This window comes from Lupinus angustifolius, chromosome LG13, assembly GCF_001865875.1.
Source record: "Lupinus angustifolius cultivar Tanjil chromosome LG13, LupAngTanjil_v1.0, whole genome shotgun sequence".
Classification (NCBI taxonomy): domain Eukaryota; kingdom Viridiplantae; phylum Streptophyta; class Magnoliopsida; order Fabales; family Fabaceae; genus Lupinus; species Lupinus angustifolius.
In genome coordinates this window covers 2,856,911-2,874,972 of record NC_032021.1, presented here as the reverse complement: position 1 = coordinate 2,874,972, position 18,062 = coordinate 2,856,911, and the positions used below count along the sequence as shown (strand labels likewise).

Genomic DNA, 18,062 nt, shown 5'->3' with positions numbered 1-18,062 from the left:
CCGACCTACAAAAAATCCTGCACTCTTGGTTGTTTTTGAGAGTCAAGAACTTATTGTGGATAGGGGCCTGGTGAAGACTATATGCTGGACCTTAACTTTATTTTGTATTTTATCCCTTAGAGGTATGATTCGAAGTGAGATTAAGGCCACTTGGTTGGTGGTGTTGTTGTATTTCATAATTGGAAGTGGAAGAGTAAGAAGCGTCAGAACTGCTTGAATTGGCTTAGCATTTGCCTTCAACAGTGATGGAGTACCAGTAGAGGCCCCAATTGTATTGGTGTTGGCCATGGCAGCGTGATGCCATGTTAGAAGAATATAGAAAGTGGATAGAAAAGAGAAGAAAGCTTAGAGAGGATCTGAGAGTGAATCTATGGTTTCTATTATAGAATTGTGAAATGATTACAGAGGAGATACAAGTATATATAGGACAAGTGTACACTGTAATGTAACTAACATTAGGTGGCACTTCTAACTAATCTTAATCGCAGTCTCAATAGGCCAGAGAATAAAGTCTTCTGAAGTCTATTCTCTAATGTTGCTATATACTTCTATTGCAAATTGTCATCTCTGGCATATGGTTGTTGTGTTTCCAATCTTGTTTTTTTCTTTTGTTTTGTGGTAAAAGTTAAACTTGTAATAAATACTAGCAAAATTACAATCAAACAGAGTGTACGCATCCGGAAAGCCACTTTCTAGGAAGAGTTCTTTCCAAGACACAATCAAATAAAAATAGAACAAAACCTAAACATGGATGCTACTTTTTATTCTATTTTAAATTGTCATTATCCTTCCAGTCACTTCAATTAGGATAACATAACAGAAGTCTAGTTGCAATATCCTTGCTTGCTAATTGAAAAACCAATCATGCTTTATTCAAAATGTATATGTGGTAGTTTTTTTGGGGTCTGGTTTAGCAGGCTAATAGAAAAACAACACCTAAACTGTTGAGCCGATCCTTTATTTGAGGTATTTAGTGGGTTGACTAGGTTAGGAGTGCTGATGGAGGTGTGGTATTCTTCTTACTGTTTTTAAAGTATTTTTATGAACTCAGCTTGATTGAATGGAGTCTTAAGGCCCTTCTTAATGTTTTCTTTTGACATATGAAGTCACTTCTCTCTTCCCTTTTTGAATGGACTTATCATATGTGAACTTGTGTCTTGTGGTTCATTAAGTATTTGTGACCAAAGTCATGCCAGTGACTGTTCCATCCCCATGCGTATCTCATGCCAGCTAAGTAGATTATTTTCTTGGTTTATTTTGTTATTAATCTTATGATTGTATTGTGTATATGAAAGAAGCTCCACATTTGTGAGTGTTATACAATTTTGCATTTTGGGGCGACATTTGCTGAAAGTATTTTTGTAATTTTTACTCCAGTTGATCGAGAATTAGGCTGTATTGTCATGTTACATGTTATCAATTATCCTGATAAAATACTTGGTCTTGTAATTTGTCCTATAGGCTACCCTTAGATTGACACAGCTGGATAGAGTCGCAGAACGTTTATCTCGCCATGTTATGGAGCATCATGAAGTAATGGGTAAGTTCAAGAGGTGAAATTAGAGAATTGACCATTTCCTCTGCAAGTTATAGTAAATGAGTTTATGCCTGCATGTTAGATTTTTTTGCTATTGAGGGTGAGCCTTGGTGCAACTCTTGTAGTTGTTTTTTGCAAGCTTGTCAATTTTTGATTTCCTGGCCATTGTTATTAATTGCTCGTCAATTGTTTTATAAAATGTTAGTTTCTTACTCTTTGGTTGACCCAAGGCCATGTTTAAATTCTAATTCTATGATTATAAATTTGGGAAATGCAGTATCATTTCTGCTTTAAATGATCAATAACTTTGGTCTAAGTTCATCAAATTTTTTGGAAGTAGGGTGCATGAAACTTTCAAGCAGTTGCCATTTCTGGATCATTTGGTCTATTAATTTTTTTGAGAATAAGTAGCTGATACATACTTTTGGCCAGTGAAGGGGATGAATTTGGTCAGAGAATTAGAGAAGGACTTGAGAATTGCAAATGTCATCTGCATGGTAAGCATCATAAGGGTTTCAACTAATATCACTATTATTTTTTTACTTTATCCAGCTCATATTGCATTGTTTTCAATTTTCTTTGCAGAATGGAAGAAGACATTTGACATCATCTATGAATGAGGTTTCAAGGGATCTCATTGTGAATTCTTATTCAAAAAAGAAACAAGCTCTTTTGGTATTTTTCCTCTCTTTATTCATACACAGGCTTTGGTCGTTTTGCAATACTCTGTTTTACCCTTTTCATTATCTTTTTTGTTGTGCTTTGGAGACTGATTTTTTTTTTGCTACTCATGAGCTTTTGTAGTGTGCAGGCCTGCACGGTACATAACGTACTTTAGTCTAGGATCTATTATTTATCCATTTACTTTTTTGTGGGAGGGGTTTTAGGGTCATGGTGGGATAAAAACTGCTCACACCTGGGCCTTTTTATAGCTTGTGTCAGTAATTTCATGAATGCTTTTCTGTTCATAGGACGTGCTCCCAATATTGACTGAACTACGACGTGCTTTGGACATGCAGTCAATACTTGAATCCCTTGTAGAGGAGGGGAATTACTGCAAGGTATCTATGTTTTAGCATGCTGATTGTAGCCAATTGCTACTACTTGATAATCCAGTTTCTATTTTTGTTTTCCCTGTTTTGGATATAAGTCAGCTTCTAAGATGTTTATTTTTACTGATGATCATTATGCAGGCATTTCAAGTCCTATCTGAGTATTTGCAAATCTTAGATAGTTTGTCACAGCTTTCATTAATACAAGATATGAGTCGTGGTGTGGAGGTGAATATAAAATTACTATTAGGAATGATTTATATTGATATATTGAGCGCTGCTCAATTCTTAATATTTCATTTCATGTTAGAAACTTGTGTATGTGTATGTAACTATTTTCTCTGCCACATCAATGTAGGTTTGGCTGGGAAGAACTTTACAGAAGCTGGATGCTCTTTTAGTGGGAGTATGTCAGGAATTCAAAGAAGATGGCTACATAACAGTGAGTTTCTATTTTTTGTGCTGGAATTTGGTTTGTCGTTTATTCATATGGAGCAAGTATGGAGTATTCAGTGCCTTGAATGAGTAGGGTGTGTGTGTCAGAGTAAAATATAAATTTTTTAACTGAAAACTAGTTTCGTAAATCCTTATAAAGTTGACCTGGTTTAAATTAAAGTTGGTTACTGACCTAGCTTAATATTAAATATTGTATGGTGAATATTGGTCATGAGAAAATATTATTATTTTCCTTTTATGTAAATTTCAAATAAAAATATAACAATAGCCAACCTCACCTGGGACTAAGGCTTGGTTGTTGTTGTTTTATGTCAATTTCAAATAAATATAGAAAGGCAGGGATGAGAAATGATGAAAGTTTTGGTTCAAATAAAATCTGATTAAATAAAAACCAGTTTTGTTTAAGAATTTGTTTGAGCTACCTCTGGCTTTAAAACTGATCCGATAGTGATTTTTCCAAAATTCCATGTGATTGCCAAGCGCATGATTTTAAAACTTACCTTAGAGACCTAGGTATCGAGGTTTGGATTTTTGCTATGTTGATGTTCTTTAGTGCCATAGCATGTGCTCCAAGATATGGCAATGACTACAATCGTTGGTGTGTATATGATGATTTGTTATACTCACAATTTTCCCCTTCTTTCCGCATAAAAAATTATCTCCCATCCTTGGTTTGATTTTAAGTATGAGCCTGGCTGGTGTTTAACTTGACACAAGTAATCACCACAACTATTTGACATGTTTCATCACTGCCCCATTTCATGGTATGTATGTATGTGGAGATTTGCTAACATACGAGAGGTGAGACAGGTAATCGATGCCTATGCATTAATAGGGGATACCACTGGTCTTGCTGAAAAGATACAAAGTTTCTTCATGCAAGAAGTTATATCAGAAACACACTCTGTTTTAAAGGCTGTTGTGCATGAGGTATGGCAGTGTGTTTTTCTTGCCTATCTTATCTTTGATATAATCTGGATTTTGTATTTGTTTTAAATGGCATAATTAACACTATATTTTCCCTACTTGGTAAGTGAATTAAATTGAAGTGGGGAGCTGTAGTTCACTGTATAGGAACACTTATTTCTTTTTTATTACCTTCTGGACATTTTTTATTATAGTAACACTGTACCATTACCTTTTCCATGTCATATAAACATCGCTGAAGCTTAATCATTTCATTATTAGTTCACTCATTGGTTCTTTTGAGGATTGACTGTATTTTTATTTATTTTTGGATAAGAAATAAGGATTAACCAGACATAATCCCTCAGAATGGATAACTGTAAGATAAGTTGATAGACACTGGTATCTTTAGTAACAGAAAAGTGAAAGAAATTCAAGAAGAAATGCCCCTAACACAGAGTCCAATTGATTCTGTTAGGGTTCTAGGAAGTTTTATTGAAATTGAGAGAGAAGTTACAAGAAGAATGAAGGATCCCTCGATCCTACTCCACTGATTCCACAATCAGTTGGTCAATACTCAAAACTAACTTTCCCTCCTAACCACTTTTCTATTTATAGAAATGCCCCTCCCCCCTTAACTGACTTAACTACCCAATGGTAGGAAGAGGAAAGTTTGTTATTCTAACCAAACTTTCCTCTTTCCTCTTTTATATACATTGGTAATCCTTGGCCTGGTATGAGTCTTATCATAAGTGCTTATAGTAGTTGATTTTTAAGGCACCAGAATAATAATACCAGCCATAGCAATGGATATTAATTTTTGTTTGCTTGATTTAAAAGGGGGGGGGGGGGTAATGTCTTTCTCTTTCAACCCAAACTTAAAGGCTAGATGTACTTATTATGTCGATCTCTTTGCAGGATAAGGACGGGCTTTCACAAAACAGTAGGTACTTTTTTCTCCTGCAAACATATTTAGTGCCCTTTTAATTACTAACTTGAGTATTTTTACATTAGACTGCCTTTATAGTTGCTATTCCAATTCCAGGCTCACTTACAGCGACCTATGCCATAAAATACCCGATTCTAAGTTTAGGCAATGCTTATTAAGAACATTGGCTGTTATATTTGACCTTATGTGCTCATACCATGGAATTATGGATTTTCAGCTAGAGAGAAAGGTAAGTTTCTGGTTCCTCCTTTGTAAAAAATATTTTTGCTCCTTTGTTATACATTCCCCCCCCCCTCTGCTTTGTGAAATCAAATATTAATGTGAACTAGATTTAAGTACTTAAGTTAATTTTGGCATTTATGGTTTTTTTAAATAAACTTCTTTGCAATGATTAGAGATAAAATCAGTCTTGAGCTTCCACCTAAAAGCTTAATCTCTAGTTTTATGAACCCTTCAGATCCAAAGATCTCATTCATGATTCATCATTGTAATTGGAGAAAACCTGGATATGATTTTGATGACTTGAGCAAAGCTCTATCCAGTGATAGAGCACAAACAATCAGTATTTTCATATGTATACAATTTTGAAACTGGGAAGAAAGCTATTCTTGTTGAATATATTCAGGATTACAGGGTATACGATATACTCTGTTTGTTTGATATGATTATGCTGTTCAGTCTAACAGATTGCCAATTTAATCTTAGGACTCAGCAGCACAAACTACGGATAAGTGCAATGAAGTCATTTCCTGTAGTACAGGTCAGGAAGTTGATTCAGATGTAAGAGCCTGCAACAATTCTATGACCACTGCTGGAGATGTAATACATGACTTATCTTCTAGGGAGGAGTCTACAACAGTCAGCCCACTGACTGAAACTACAGGTTCATCACACAGTGATTCTCATAATCCAGTTAATGTGACTAGAAAGGAGGACAGTCCAGCATCAAGCATTGAATCCCCATGGTACCATCTTCGCAAAGAAGCTACAACATTTGTTTCCCAAACCCTTCAAAGAGGACGCAGGAATCTGTGGCATCTCAGTGCAAGTCGTGTGTCAGTATTGCTTTCTTCTGCTGCAGCTTGTTCTGTAAGCATTCATCAATTCTTGAAAAATTATGAAGATCTCAATGCCTTCATTTTGGCTGGGGAAGCATTTTGTGGATTTGAAGCAGTTGAATTCAGGCAGAAGTTGAAGGTTGTTTGTGAAAACTATTTCATAGCTTTTCATCGACAAAATGTGCATGTAAGTGATCTTAAGGCCTCTCATAATTTGTGGTTGTTTGAGCCACATAATGTTGATTGTGAATTCATGGTTTCTCATGCAGTGACTTTGAGCCTTCTATGACATATAGTGTACAAATACAATGTCATAAGTTGCCTCATATTTATGCATGGTGTTTTTAAGCTGATGGTGCGTCAACTATCAATAAGATTATGTTAACTTATAAACCATTAAATCTAATAAATGTTTTATAAATTTTAAATTTATTTACTGCTGTTCTTTCTATGAGCATATTGAGATGTTCCACCACATTATTGTTTGTGGCTCAATATTCTTATTCTAATGAAATTTTTCCTAATATAAAATAGTCAAAATTATGTATATTTTTGGTCCTTCTGGATCCAGAAATGTCAAAATAACATTAGTTCGGCGATGTAACATGTCAGCTGTTATTTATGGCACTGTTTATTTTCTGTGGTCACGCAGAACCAAAAGGTTCAGAGTCCTGGATACTGCTTTGCTAAAACTGGAAAATTGAGAAATTTTCTTCAATTTGATGAAACTATTGCAAAATGCAGAGAACAAATAATTCATCACGCCATCACCTCAGAATGAAATTAAGTAATTATACCTTTTTACCCCCTTTAGGGAACTCCAAATTTGTGATGCTGAATAGTTAGCTAAATAATTGCTAACTTCTTGTTTGGGCTTGTTGGTATGCCATGTTCCTCACCTGAACAATGTCCATAATCCATAATCATGTATACTTTATTAAATTTGTTTTGTTGCTTTCTCTTTTTAGGCACTAAAAATGGTATTGGAGAAAGAGACTTGGTTAACGTTGCCTCCAGATACAGTGCAAATTGTCAGTTTTGTTGGACTTATTGGTGATGGAGCTCCCTTGATTTCTTTATCTAGTGGTAAATCAGTTAATGTTAGTGCAATCCATTCCATTAAATCAATGGACATGGTCCACACCAGTCCTGGGAGGAGTGGGTTCTCTCATTGGATTAAAAGTGGAAACCCTTTTCTGCAAAAAGCAACAATCTCCAAAGAAGGTCATGGTTACTCCCAACCTAATGGATCGATTTATGGTGAATTTAATGGAGGTTCAAGCAACAACTTTCATGGCGATAAAGTATCACCTAGAAAGAATGATTCCGACCACATGAATGGTGCCAATTCTGTTTCAGAAGATGAAAATGAGGATCTTCTTGCAGATTTTATTGATGAAGATAGTCAACTGCCAAGTCGAATATCTAAACCCAGTCATTCAAGAAGTAACTCTTCACGTGGTGACGACGAAGAAAGTACAATACAAACTGGGTCTTCACTATGCCTTTTAAGGTGAATTGCTTCACATTTTGTTTAGTAAAATCAATTATTGTCCTCCACACAATTTTATTTTTGAATGGACTTAATGGGATATTGTCATAAACATGGTTAGGTCTATGGATAAATATGCAAGGCTTATGCAGAAACTAGAAGTAGTAAATGTTGAGTTCTTTAAGGTAGGCTCTTTCTTCCCTTGAAACGTTTGCTCTATTTTACCTTATGCCCCCTTCCCACTCCCTCTGTTCACAGCTTACAGATACAAGCTTGATGGTACTTTAACTTTTCCTCTGAATTTTTTTTCCTGATTCAGTGTATTGGTGCAGGGAATATGCCAGTTGTTTGAAATTTTTTTCCACCACATATATGAAACATTTTGTCAACAAAAGACTAGTTCAAGTGCAAAAAACTCAACCAACTCTCTTAATTGTAAGTGCCATAGTGTTTTACATACTCATGCATTGGTAGACAAATCCGGTTTTCAGTGGATCATTAATTAGTGAATGAATTCAATTGTGACATGCAGATCGGCTGAGAACAGCCTTATCTAGAATAAACCAAGATTGTGAAGAATGGATTAAGCCACAATCATCTTCACCCATGTCTTTTGGTTCATCATTTGTAAATGCCGATTTAACACCTGCAAGCCCTCCCAGCACGAATTTTGCTCACTCTTTTGGTCTCAAGGTACCATCTGAATTTATTTCTGGTAAAAAAAGGTTCTCACATGACTAAAATTTGATGCCCTCATTGCCCTGTACTGTAAATTTCTTTTACCGCTTATCAGCTGCTTGAAATTGTAGGTTATTTTTCATTCCGTGATAATTTAGAATTTTTTCAGAAATTTGACACAAAAAATACCATGGTAGGAAAAAATGATGCAAGATAAAACATTTTACGTTCCCCCTCCCCTTCTCTCGTATTAATATAGCTTATTGGAGTCTATGATGACTTTTAAACTCTAATATTTTCTTGATTTGCGTATTTTAGGTTTGGAATCAAGGATGAAGCTGTTTAGTGTATGCATGTGTCTATAATTTCATTATTATTTTTCAGGAAAGATGTGTGGCTGTTGACACTATGTCTCTTGTTGCTCGAATACTGAATAGATCCAAAGCTCATATCCAATCAATGCTTTTGCTAAGTAATTCAACTGTACTTGAAGATTTCTATTCTCATATGGTATGTGGAACTTAATATTTAAGTTACAGTGGTTAAGTACTTGTGATAGTTGATATTGACAGATCTTTTAAGTTGACTTTTTCTTACTATTCAATAAAAATTTACTTGTATAATGATGTCATGGAATAGAAAATTGATTGTCAAAGGTTCGAAGTGTTATGGATTAGATAAAGTTAAAGTCCAGCTGATATTGAACTTTGTCTAGTAAGGAAGATTTGTAAGGAAGGTATAGAAAATGGACCAATGTTATGTACCTAAACCAGGGGCTAGTCCACATCCATTTCCTGTCCTTGCAGTTCTTCTTTACCAAAAATGACGTCTGAAAAGAACTGTCACAAAAAAAATGATATTTTGGTGTGGCCGACATATTATGCTTACATGTGGAGTAACAATGCATTTATGAGTTGCTATAAGGTTACAAGTTTAAGGAACTATGTATCATTGCATAGGAAGGAGAGAGAGGGCAGCGTTAAATAAAACCTTTTTTGTCTTATGAGGTTTCCCCACACATTTGAGTGAAGACTAATCCTGACTTGGGTTACTGAGCTGCCTCTCCTCACAAGTGCTTGAACCACTGACATTGAAAATGCCCCTCGATTGTCGATAGCTGAGCTCACGCTTGCTTACCACTTGACCCACCCGTTGTGGGTCATTAGGACCCTTTTACTGAAGTCTTTTTTGCACACTTGTACATATGCAGTCAAGATGTCAACTTCCAATAGATGATCATGTTTGCGTAGGATAGTTAAGTTTTCTTATCTGATTGTTAATTCTAGTTGATTCAATTCTATAACATTTTTATTATAAAGAAGCTAAGTATGGATAACAACAATATTTAACATAAGGATTTCTGTAGGTGGATGCTGTACCAGATCTTATAGAGCATGTTAACCGGACAACTGCGAGACTACTGTTGCACATTAATGGGTAAGAAAAAAGTATATAGAGCTAGAAGTCTACAAGGTTCTTTGAAAATATTGCTAATAAATATGATTCTATATTGTTAAATTGACATCTTCCAATTGGATCCTTTTGCTTTTGACGAAAATCATTTGAAAGGGGAAACTCCATTATGCGAAAACAAACCTGATATTTAAGGACCATTTTCTATTTTTCACGAGCCAATTCTCCTAAAAGATCAATCTTATAGATGATGATACATGGATGACATTATATCTCCAACATCCCCTCATGCAAAAACCCACTGATATTGGTGCATGAATAATGTACAGGCTCATATGATGTAAACAACTGGTTTTTTAAAGATATTCCTTCTAAATATGTTGAGGGATTGAGTAGTTTTGCTACACCAGTGTCTTTTGTTCCATATTGTTTACTATATTTCTTTTGTTATAATGCCAATTTCTTATCCTCCTTTCCCATTGTATTCTTGTCTCTTAACGAAATTTCTCTATTAGAGTATTATAATATTTCAGTTAATTTGTTGTAACTGTTTGTGTATGCCAAAGCTGTGAGCTGGCACTTTAAGCATTTAGTTTCAGCTACTATATAAGTAGCATGTTTCTCTCTTGTTAGTTCAAGTTTTTCAATAACAAAGTCTTAAGTTTCAGTTACTCTCTCTCTCTAATCTTCTCTTTTCTTTAGCATTTTGTTTTTCTTTTCTTACATGGTATCACGCCATGGCTGCCACCACAAACACTGGGACCTGTCCTTCCTCTCCTCCGTTCTCTCCCTCCGCTGCGTTGCCGATTCAGGCGGTTTCTTCACCCCTTGTTCTTCCGATTCCTTCGATGAAACTAACAGAGAAAAACTATCTGGTTTGGAGGCATTTCATGCTTGCAACCCTAACATCAAATTGCGCAAATCGATTTGTGTTAGGTACTGAAATTCTGCATCGTTTTCTAAATGACGATGATCATCTCATCAACAGAGTGAATCATGCCTATCTTCGTTGGGAAGAAGTTGATCAAACTGTTTTTTCATGGATTTTGAACTCACTTTCTGAGAGTTTGTAACCTCGTGTGGTAGGTTGTATACATTCGTGACAGCTGTGGGAGGAGCTTGACTCCTATTGCAATTCTCAAACCAAGGCTCGAAGCAGACAATTACGCTCTCAACTTTGCTCTATCTCGCAAGGTTTGTGTTCTATTTCTGAGTATTTCACTAAGATCAAAGGATTAGTTGATGCATTGATCTTCATTGGAACACCTATTTGTAGTTCTGAACACATTGACTATGTCCTTGACGGTCTAAATGAAGAATATCAGCCAGTCATCACCTCCATTGAGAGTCAAGTTGATCCTTCATCGATTCACAATCTTGAGTCCTTTCTATTGACCTATGAATCAAGACTAGAGAAGAATAAGCATAAAGCTCTATCTGATGCTTTATCGGTGAATCTTGCTTCAGAATCATCACCGATTTCATCCAAACCAGTAACCTCTCAAGCTCGACCTTCACCAATGGCTCCTTCGTCATATTACTCTCGTAGGTCTGATTTTCAAGCTCCTCCTTCATTTGCTGGTTTTGGTAATTCTGGCAACTATCGAGGAGGAAATCGTGGTCGTCGTGGTGGTTTTAATGGTCGCCACCATGGTGGAAGAACTTTTGGCCGTTCTCCGTCGTTATTTTGCATCTATTGTAATCGGAGTGGCCATGACGTCAGCACTTGCTATTATGCGCCTCTGAACTTTGGAGGGCCTCTAACATACGCTGGCCAGCTCATGCATTCAGTGCCATCTAGCTATGTGCCACGTCAGCCACCTCACTCACACTGCAATTCCAACTTTGGGCCTTCACGTTATCCGGCCCATTTTTATCCAGAATATCCTATGGATTTTAATACAGGACACCCTGGACACTTTTCTGCTCATCCAACTGGGGACTCTCTTCTTGGGCCTGACCCAAACTCTGGACACAAATACACTCATCAACCGTATGCTATGACTGCTCAAGCTGCAAATTGTGAAGCTCCTCCTCCTCGAGACTCAAGACGTATAACTTGGTATCCAGACTCTGGAGCCACAAATCATTTAACTACTTATGCTTCCTTGGTGCATGAACCGATTGAGTCATTTGGTCATGATCAGATTTACATGGGTAATGGCACTGGAATTCCAATCAAATCTGTTGGGAACTCCTCCTTTCCCTCTAACCTCAATTCTAATATTACTCTTTCTCTACATAATCTTCTTTTGGTTCCTTCCATTACAAAGAATCTATTAAGTGTTTCACAGTTTGCTAGAGAAAATTTATGTTACTTTGAATTTCACTCTAATGCTTGTTTTGTGAAATCACAAGATACTAACGAAATTTTGCTTCATGGTTCTCTCACCAAGGAAGGACTCTATGCCTTTCATGGTCTTGTTCCAAGCTTAGAGTCTCATTGTTCTCCTTCTACCTTTACTCACACTGTTGGGCACGCTGGTTTGCGTATCTCTACACTCTGCAATAGTCCAATTGTAATAAATCTAGTTTAGGACAATGTAATTCAACTAGTACAATTTCTACTTTTTCCTTGTGGCATTCTCGATGAGGTCATCCTCATGAGGCAATTGTAAAAAATGTTTTGACATAGTGTAAGATTCCTCATGTAAATAAAACATTACTTGATTTTTGTTCTTCCTGTTGTATGGGCAAGGCTCATAAACTTCATGCTCCTAGTTCCACTACAGTTTATAATTCTCCTTTTGCTTTAGTCTATGTGGACTTATGGGACCCTGCACCTGTTTACTCGGTTTCAGGGTTCCGTTATTACCTATCTATTGTTGATGCCTTTAGCAAACACACATGGATTTTCCTGTTGAAACTGAAATCTGAAACATTAACTGTGTTATAGTATTTTCTCAAGTATGTTCATAGTCAGTTTAATCACTCTATCAAAGCTGTTCATAGTGATTTTGGAGGAGAATTTAGACCTTTTAGTGCCTACTTAAAATCTCTAGGAATTGTGCATAGGCTATTCTGCCCTCACACACATCATCAGCAGGGTACTGTGGAATGCAAACATAGGCATATAGTTGAAACTGGTCTCACATTATTGAGTCATGCTCACCTGCCTATGTCATTTTGGGATCATGCCTTTGTTACATTAGTTTTTCTCATCAACAGACTTCCTTCCAATACCCTCAAACTCAAGTCCCCTCATCAAATTCTGTTTGGTCATCTACCTGATTATACTTTTCTAAAAGTTTTTGGATGTGCTTGTTATCCTTTGCTTAGGCCTTTCAACAAACATAAACTCAGTTCTAGAAGCTCATAGTGCATCTTTCTTGGGTACTCCCTAAGTCATAAGGGTTACAAGTGTCTTTCTCAAGATGGCAAAATCTTTATTTCAAAAGATGTTCTCTTCAATGAACATGCTTTTCCCTGTTCTCTAGACCAGTTACCACTCCTCTCATTGATTCTTCTATGTCTGCATCATTTCATCCTACTTCTTGTCCTGATGCATCTATTCCCAGTCCTTCTTCTCCTTGTGTTCATCCTTTGTCCTCTGTCCCTCCTTCCATGTCATCTCCTTCTTCCCCTGTTTTTGACAATCTGTCAACCCCTTCTCCTGATTTGTCTATCCCTCTATCCCCTGTTCCTATTCCTTCGGGTTCTGAATATTCTCCCTCTACTCCTTCAACCAGGGATTCAACTTCTCCTACCGTGGTTCCTCCTTCTTCTCATCCAATGTAGACTAGGTCAAAGTCTGGCATTTTTCAAGACATTGTTCCCAGGGTTCATTTAACCAGCTGTGAACCTGTCAGTGCCAAGGCTGCCCTTGCTGAACCAGTATGGCAGCAAGCCATGTAGGTGGAATATGATGCTCTCATGGCTCTAGGAACCTGGACCTTGGTTCCCCTTCCGTCTCATAAACAAGCCATTGGTTGTAAATGGGTGTTTAGAATTAAAGAGAATCCTGATGGCACTGTCAACAAGTACAAAGCTAGACTTGTTGCTAAAGGTTTTCATCAAAAACATGGAGTAGACTACAATGAACTTTTTCACCTGTGGTAAAACCAGTTACCATAAGAGTTTTACTAACTCTAGTTGTCTCTCATCATTGGATGATAGAACAACTAGACATCAACAATGCATTCCTCAATGGAATCCTGAATGAAGAAGTGTATATGACTCAACTAATTGGTTTTCAACAAGGAGACAAGACTCTAGTCTGCAAGTTGCATAAGGTCATCTATGGTTTAAAACAAGCACCAAGACAATGGTTTGAAAGATTGAAGGGTTCTCTTCTCAAACTTGGTTTTCAAATAAGCAAGTGTGGTAACTCTCTGTTTATCCATATCTCGAACACTCATCAACTCTACATCTTAGTCTTTGTGGATGATATAATAGTAACTAGTTCTTCTCCTTCTCTTGTCAAACAAGTGATTAAGGATCTTAGTTGCACATTTGCTCTAAAACAGTTGGGGCCCTTATACTATTTCTTGGGTATTGAAGTCAAACATCAGAAAAATGGATCTCTTTTCTTGTCTCAGTCCAAGTATATTAGAACCTTCTTGACAAGGCAAATCTGTCCACTTCTAAAGCTAGCATAACTCGTATGGCTACCAATTGCAAACCCACAAAGCATGGTTCAGATGACTTTGAGGATCCTACCTTCTATAGGTCAATTGTAGGAATATTACAATATGTCACTGTTACTAGACATTACATATTCTGTCAATAAGGTCTGTCAGTTCCTAGCTAAACCTCTGAATTCTCATTGGACTGTTGTTAAGAGAATTCTTAGGTATCTTCAAGGAACCAAACACTTAGGCCTAACTATCACTTCTGCTAATATTAATTCTGATCTTCCTCTTATTGCCTACTGTGATGCTAATTGGGCCTCTGATATAGATGACAAAAAATCAACTTCTGGTGCTTGTCTTTATCTTGGTCCAAATTTAGTCACCTGGTGGCCAAAAAAGCAGCAAACTATATTCAGATCCAGCACAGAAGCAGAATACAGAAGTTTGGCCTTCGCATCTTAGTATTTAGTGTGGCTTGAATCCCTTCTCAAAGAGCTCCATTTCACTTATCAAACTCCAACAATTTTCTATGACAATTTAAGCACCATTGCTATGTCACATAATCCAGTTTTACATAATAGGACTAAACATATAGAACTGGATCTTTATTTTGTTCGAGACAAAATTCAGAATAAAACTCTTACAGTGAAGCATGTACCATCAGAGTTTCAAACGGCAGATATCCTCACAAAACCTCTCTCAAACAATCAGTTTGTTATTCTGAGAAATCAACTACAAGTGCTTGAAATCAATTCAGCTACCTAATTGTTCTGGAAGCTCTCACAATAGCTCCCTCCAATTCAGGGGGGTATATTAGAGTATTATAATATTTGAGTTAATTTGTTGTAACTGTTTCTGTATGCCAAAGCTGTGAGCTGACACTTTAAGCATTTAGTTTCAGCTACTATATAAGTAGCACGTTTCTCTCTTGTTAGTTCTAGTTTTTCATTAACAAAGTCTTAAGTTTCAGTCACTCTCTCTCTCTAATCTTCTCTCTTCTTTAGCATTCTGTTTTTCTTTTCTTACATTCTCTAGTAAAAATGGAGAAAACATGCCATTGAGAGGAGTGAGGAGATGTATTTGGTAAAAGGGTGATGTAATTAGTGTTAATGAAGGGAATGGACCCACTTCTTGGGTGTTGTGGCAGAAAAGCCAATAATTAAAAAGGGATAGGTTATGAATAAAGAGGAGTCACTTGAACTTTCAAAACACTGATTCAAAGTTCATACTAGAAGATATTCTGTTTGGTGTAGAAAATAGAATATATCTAGATGTGTTAACTAAGATTTTATCTAAAGGAGTTTTTTTTTTTTAAATTGCTTTGCAGAAAATTATTTCGTAATATTTTTTAAAGGGCACAAACTTTGTTACCAAATACAATGAATGGATTCTATCTGTGTCAAAAGTAGTTTACAACAATTAGAGATTAGTTGTCATTCTTGATGTTTGTACTTATTTGGAAGTCTAAGTTTATACTTTGACCCCGACCGACACTATTGGTATTGGGTTACAAGTTGTAGAAAAAATTTAACATATTTTTGCTTGTTTTCCAATAGCCATGGCCCATGGTAACTTGTTCAAACTATAAATTTTGGTTTTTAAATTTTGTCAACTTCATACAGGTATGTCGAACGTATTGCCAATACTAAATGGGAAGTAAAAGAGCTTGGGATGGAGCATAATGGGTTTGTATTTTTGGATCATATTTATATATGAATGTCAAGCCATTTTCCCTCTTTGTATTACTTATATTTTTGGATCACATTATAGTCTTGGTAGTTGCAAACTTTATGTCAATGCTAAACAACTTATGCCATGTAGTTGTCAAATTTTATTTGTGCTACTAGGATCTTCTATTACTGAATGTTGGGACTCAGGAAAATGTTGATTCAGAAACTCCTAGTGAAAATATTTCCAATTTGGGAACACTAATTACTTCATGGTTTTAATGCCAAAACTTGTATTCTTATTCATGTGTAGTCTTTGAGGCAGAATGTTTTTATCTCATCAAACCATCTTTGATATTTGAGTAATCCCCACCCCTTGTTTTCAAAAGTTTATCTTGAAAATAAGCTGCAATTCTGACTTAAATTGTTGTATTGATAGCTATGTTGATTTGTTGCTGGGAGAATTTAAGCACTATAAAACTCACCTTGCTCATGGAGGAATTCGCAAAGAGGTATTGCTATTTTTCATTATTATGGATCATACCCATCAACTGTGTATATAACCTATTACACAAACTACATACTCGTGTTTAAAAATATTGCTTTAAAACTATTGAAAAGGAAAACTGTAAAAAGTTAATTCCTAGTGGTCTTGATATTTCCTTTGATTCATGGATTCATCTTCTGCATGTGTAGGCTCAAGATCTATTATCAGCCTATGGGCTTGAAATTGTGGCAGAAACTCTTGTGGAAGGACTTTCAAGAGTGAAGAGATGTAGTGATGAAGGACGAGCTCTAATGTCATTGGATCTGCAGGTTACTCTTGAGCTATGGTCATAAATATTAGCATGCTTTCAATATGTTCGTTTTGGAGTTTATATGATAGATTACCAATAATTATGGCCCAATTTAATTTAATCTTAATACACTGATAATTTTTGTGATTAAGTCCTTTTCAAAATTTACCAGTGTCTGAAATTGCTTTTCTTTAGTTTGAAGGCTGTATTTTATTTTCATATCTTAAAAGTGTTGAATTTGTTATAAAACAAATTACAAATGAATTCTTATGTAATACTGACAATGATCAATATACTGATCAACCAATTCTGCTCCCCCAGTATTTTTTTAATGATTATTATATTTTGGGTTTGAATTCCTGTCTTTGAACCATCCAGGTTTTGATCAACGGGCTACGACATTTTGTGTCATTGAATGTGAAGCCCAAGCTACAAATAGTTGAAACTTTTATTAAGGTAAGGAACATAGAATCAAGATGTAAACACATTTGACTATATTGTTCGCAAACAAACACAGATGAATTTTCGTCAAATGGTAGAATTAGTAGGGTGTTGCTGCTTCACCTATCCTATAAACTGGGATCTCACATGTTTGAAACTTTCATTGGATGCAATCACCATTTTATTACTTATGCTTATGGACATCTGTACTTTGGACTTTTAAACCAGGCTTACTACCTTCCTGAGACGGAATATGTGCATTGGGCACGTGCACACAAGGTAATTGCCATTTTTTAAAGCATTTGGCACATAATCTGATTGCTTAGGTTTTAACAAAGCATCACATCCCTTGCAGGAATACAGTAAAAGCCAGATTGTTGGACTGGTCAACCTTGTAGCTACCATGAAAGGGTGGAAGAGGAAAACCAGGTTGGAAGTACTGGAAAAGATTGAATGAGTTGCTGTCTTATATTGCGTATGAGGTCAGACATGTAGAATCTTCTAGCTCTTTGTAAAGGTAGTGTATATTGCATCATATTTTATCCCTATTACGGAGTATTTTCCAAATTTGTGCTTCCTCTAGTGTCCCATAGATAGTCCTTTGGAAATAAGCTGCACTTGTACAATAATGCCATTTACACAAAGAATCTCACAAAACTCATTGTCATGATCTCTCTGTATTCTTTTCTTCATTTATCAATATCAAGAGTGCACAATTGCTTATGCGTGTACTTATGTTCAATGCACTTACACATTATGTGCAACTAACATTACTCGTCATTGTAATATTGGATCTCATGATATTTCTTGTTTATGTTAGTATTATAAAACTCCTATTCATTAGCAGATGGTGGAATAATTTTTCATCAAGGAAACATAAGCCTATTTGTTTGTTGAATAATGCTTGTTGCACATATCTTGGCCTCACATCACCATGAAGTTGCTAAATTATGTGTGTAAGAAAAGGAACCAACTGATAGTAGAAACTATACAAATGTGATTTGATGTGTGTATCTGGGTAGCATTATCTCGTTTATCCCCCCTT

General features: G+C 36.0%; 1 protein-coding gene across 5 annotated transcripts in view; it reads left to right on the top strand.

The window, feature by feature from the left end:
• LOC109325417 (syndetin-like) overlaps window positions 1-17,831 on the top strand; it is a 20,949-nt gene extending 3,118 nt beyond the window's left edge. For 2 of the 5 annotated variants that reach the window (XM_019557784.1, XM_019557787.1), the window contains 22 exons: window positions 1,462-1,540; window positions 1,970-2,034; window positions 2,123-2,212; window positions 2,509-2,598; window positions 2,731-2,817; window positions 2,948-3,031; window positions 3,856-3,975; window positions 4,870-4,894; window positions 4,966-5,129; window positions 5,606-6,145; window positions 6,927-7,471; window positions 7,572-7,635; window positions 7,783-7,885; window positions 7,983-8,143; window positions 8,513-8,638; window positions 9,495-9,565; window positions 15,735-15,797; window positions 16,219-16,291; window positions 16,476-16,595; window positions 16,955-17,032; window positions 17,246-17,296; window positions 17,373-17,831. In XM_019557784.1, coding sequence (XP_019413329.1) covers window positions 1,462-1,540; window positions 1,970-2,034; window positions 2,123-2,212; window positions 2,509-2,598; window positions 2,731-2,817; window positions 2,948-3,031; window positions 3,856-3,975; window positions 4,870-4,894; window positions 4,966-5,129; window positions 5,606-6,145; window positions 6,927-7,471; window positions 7,572-7,635; window positions 7,783-7,885; window positions 7,983-8,143; window positions 8,513-8,638; window positions 9,495-9,565; window positions 15,735-15,797; window positions 16,219-16,291; window positions 16,476-16,595; window positions 16,955-17,032; window positions 17,246-17,296; window positions 17,373-17,474 — 2,901 coding nt within the window. In that variant the 3' untranslated portion in view covers window positions 17,475-17,831. Of the gene's footprint in view, window positions 1-1,461; window positions 1,541-1,969; window positions 2,035-2,122; window positions 2,213-2,508; window positions 2,599-2,730; window positions 2,818-2,947; window positions 3,032-3,855; window positions 3,976-4,869; window positions 4,899-4,965; window positions 5,130-5,605; window positions 6,146-6,926; window positions 7,472-7,571; window positions 7,636-7,782; window positions 7,886-7,982; window positions 8,144-8,512; window positions 8,639-9,494; window positions 9,566-15,734; window positions 15,798-16,218; window positions 16,292-16,475; window positions 16,596-16,954; window positions 17,033-17,245; window positions 17,297-17,372 lie in introns of all 5 variants that reach the window. The other 3 variants (XM_019557785.1, XM_019557786.1, XM_019557788.1) reach the window with 3 other exon arrangements.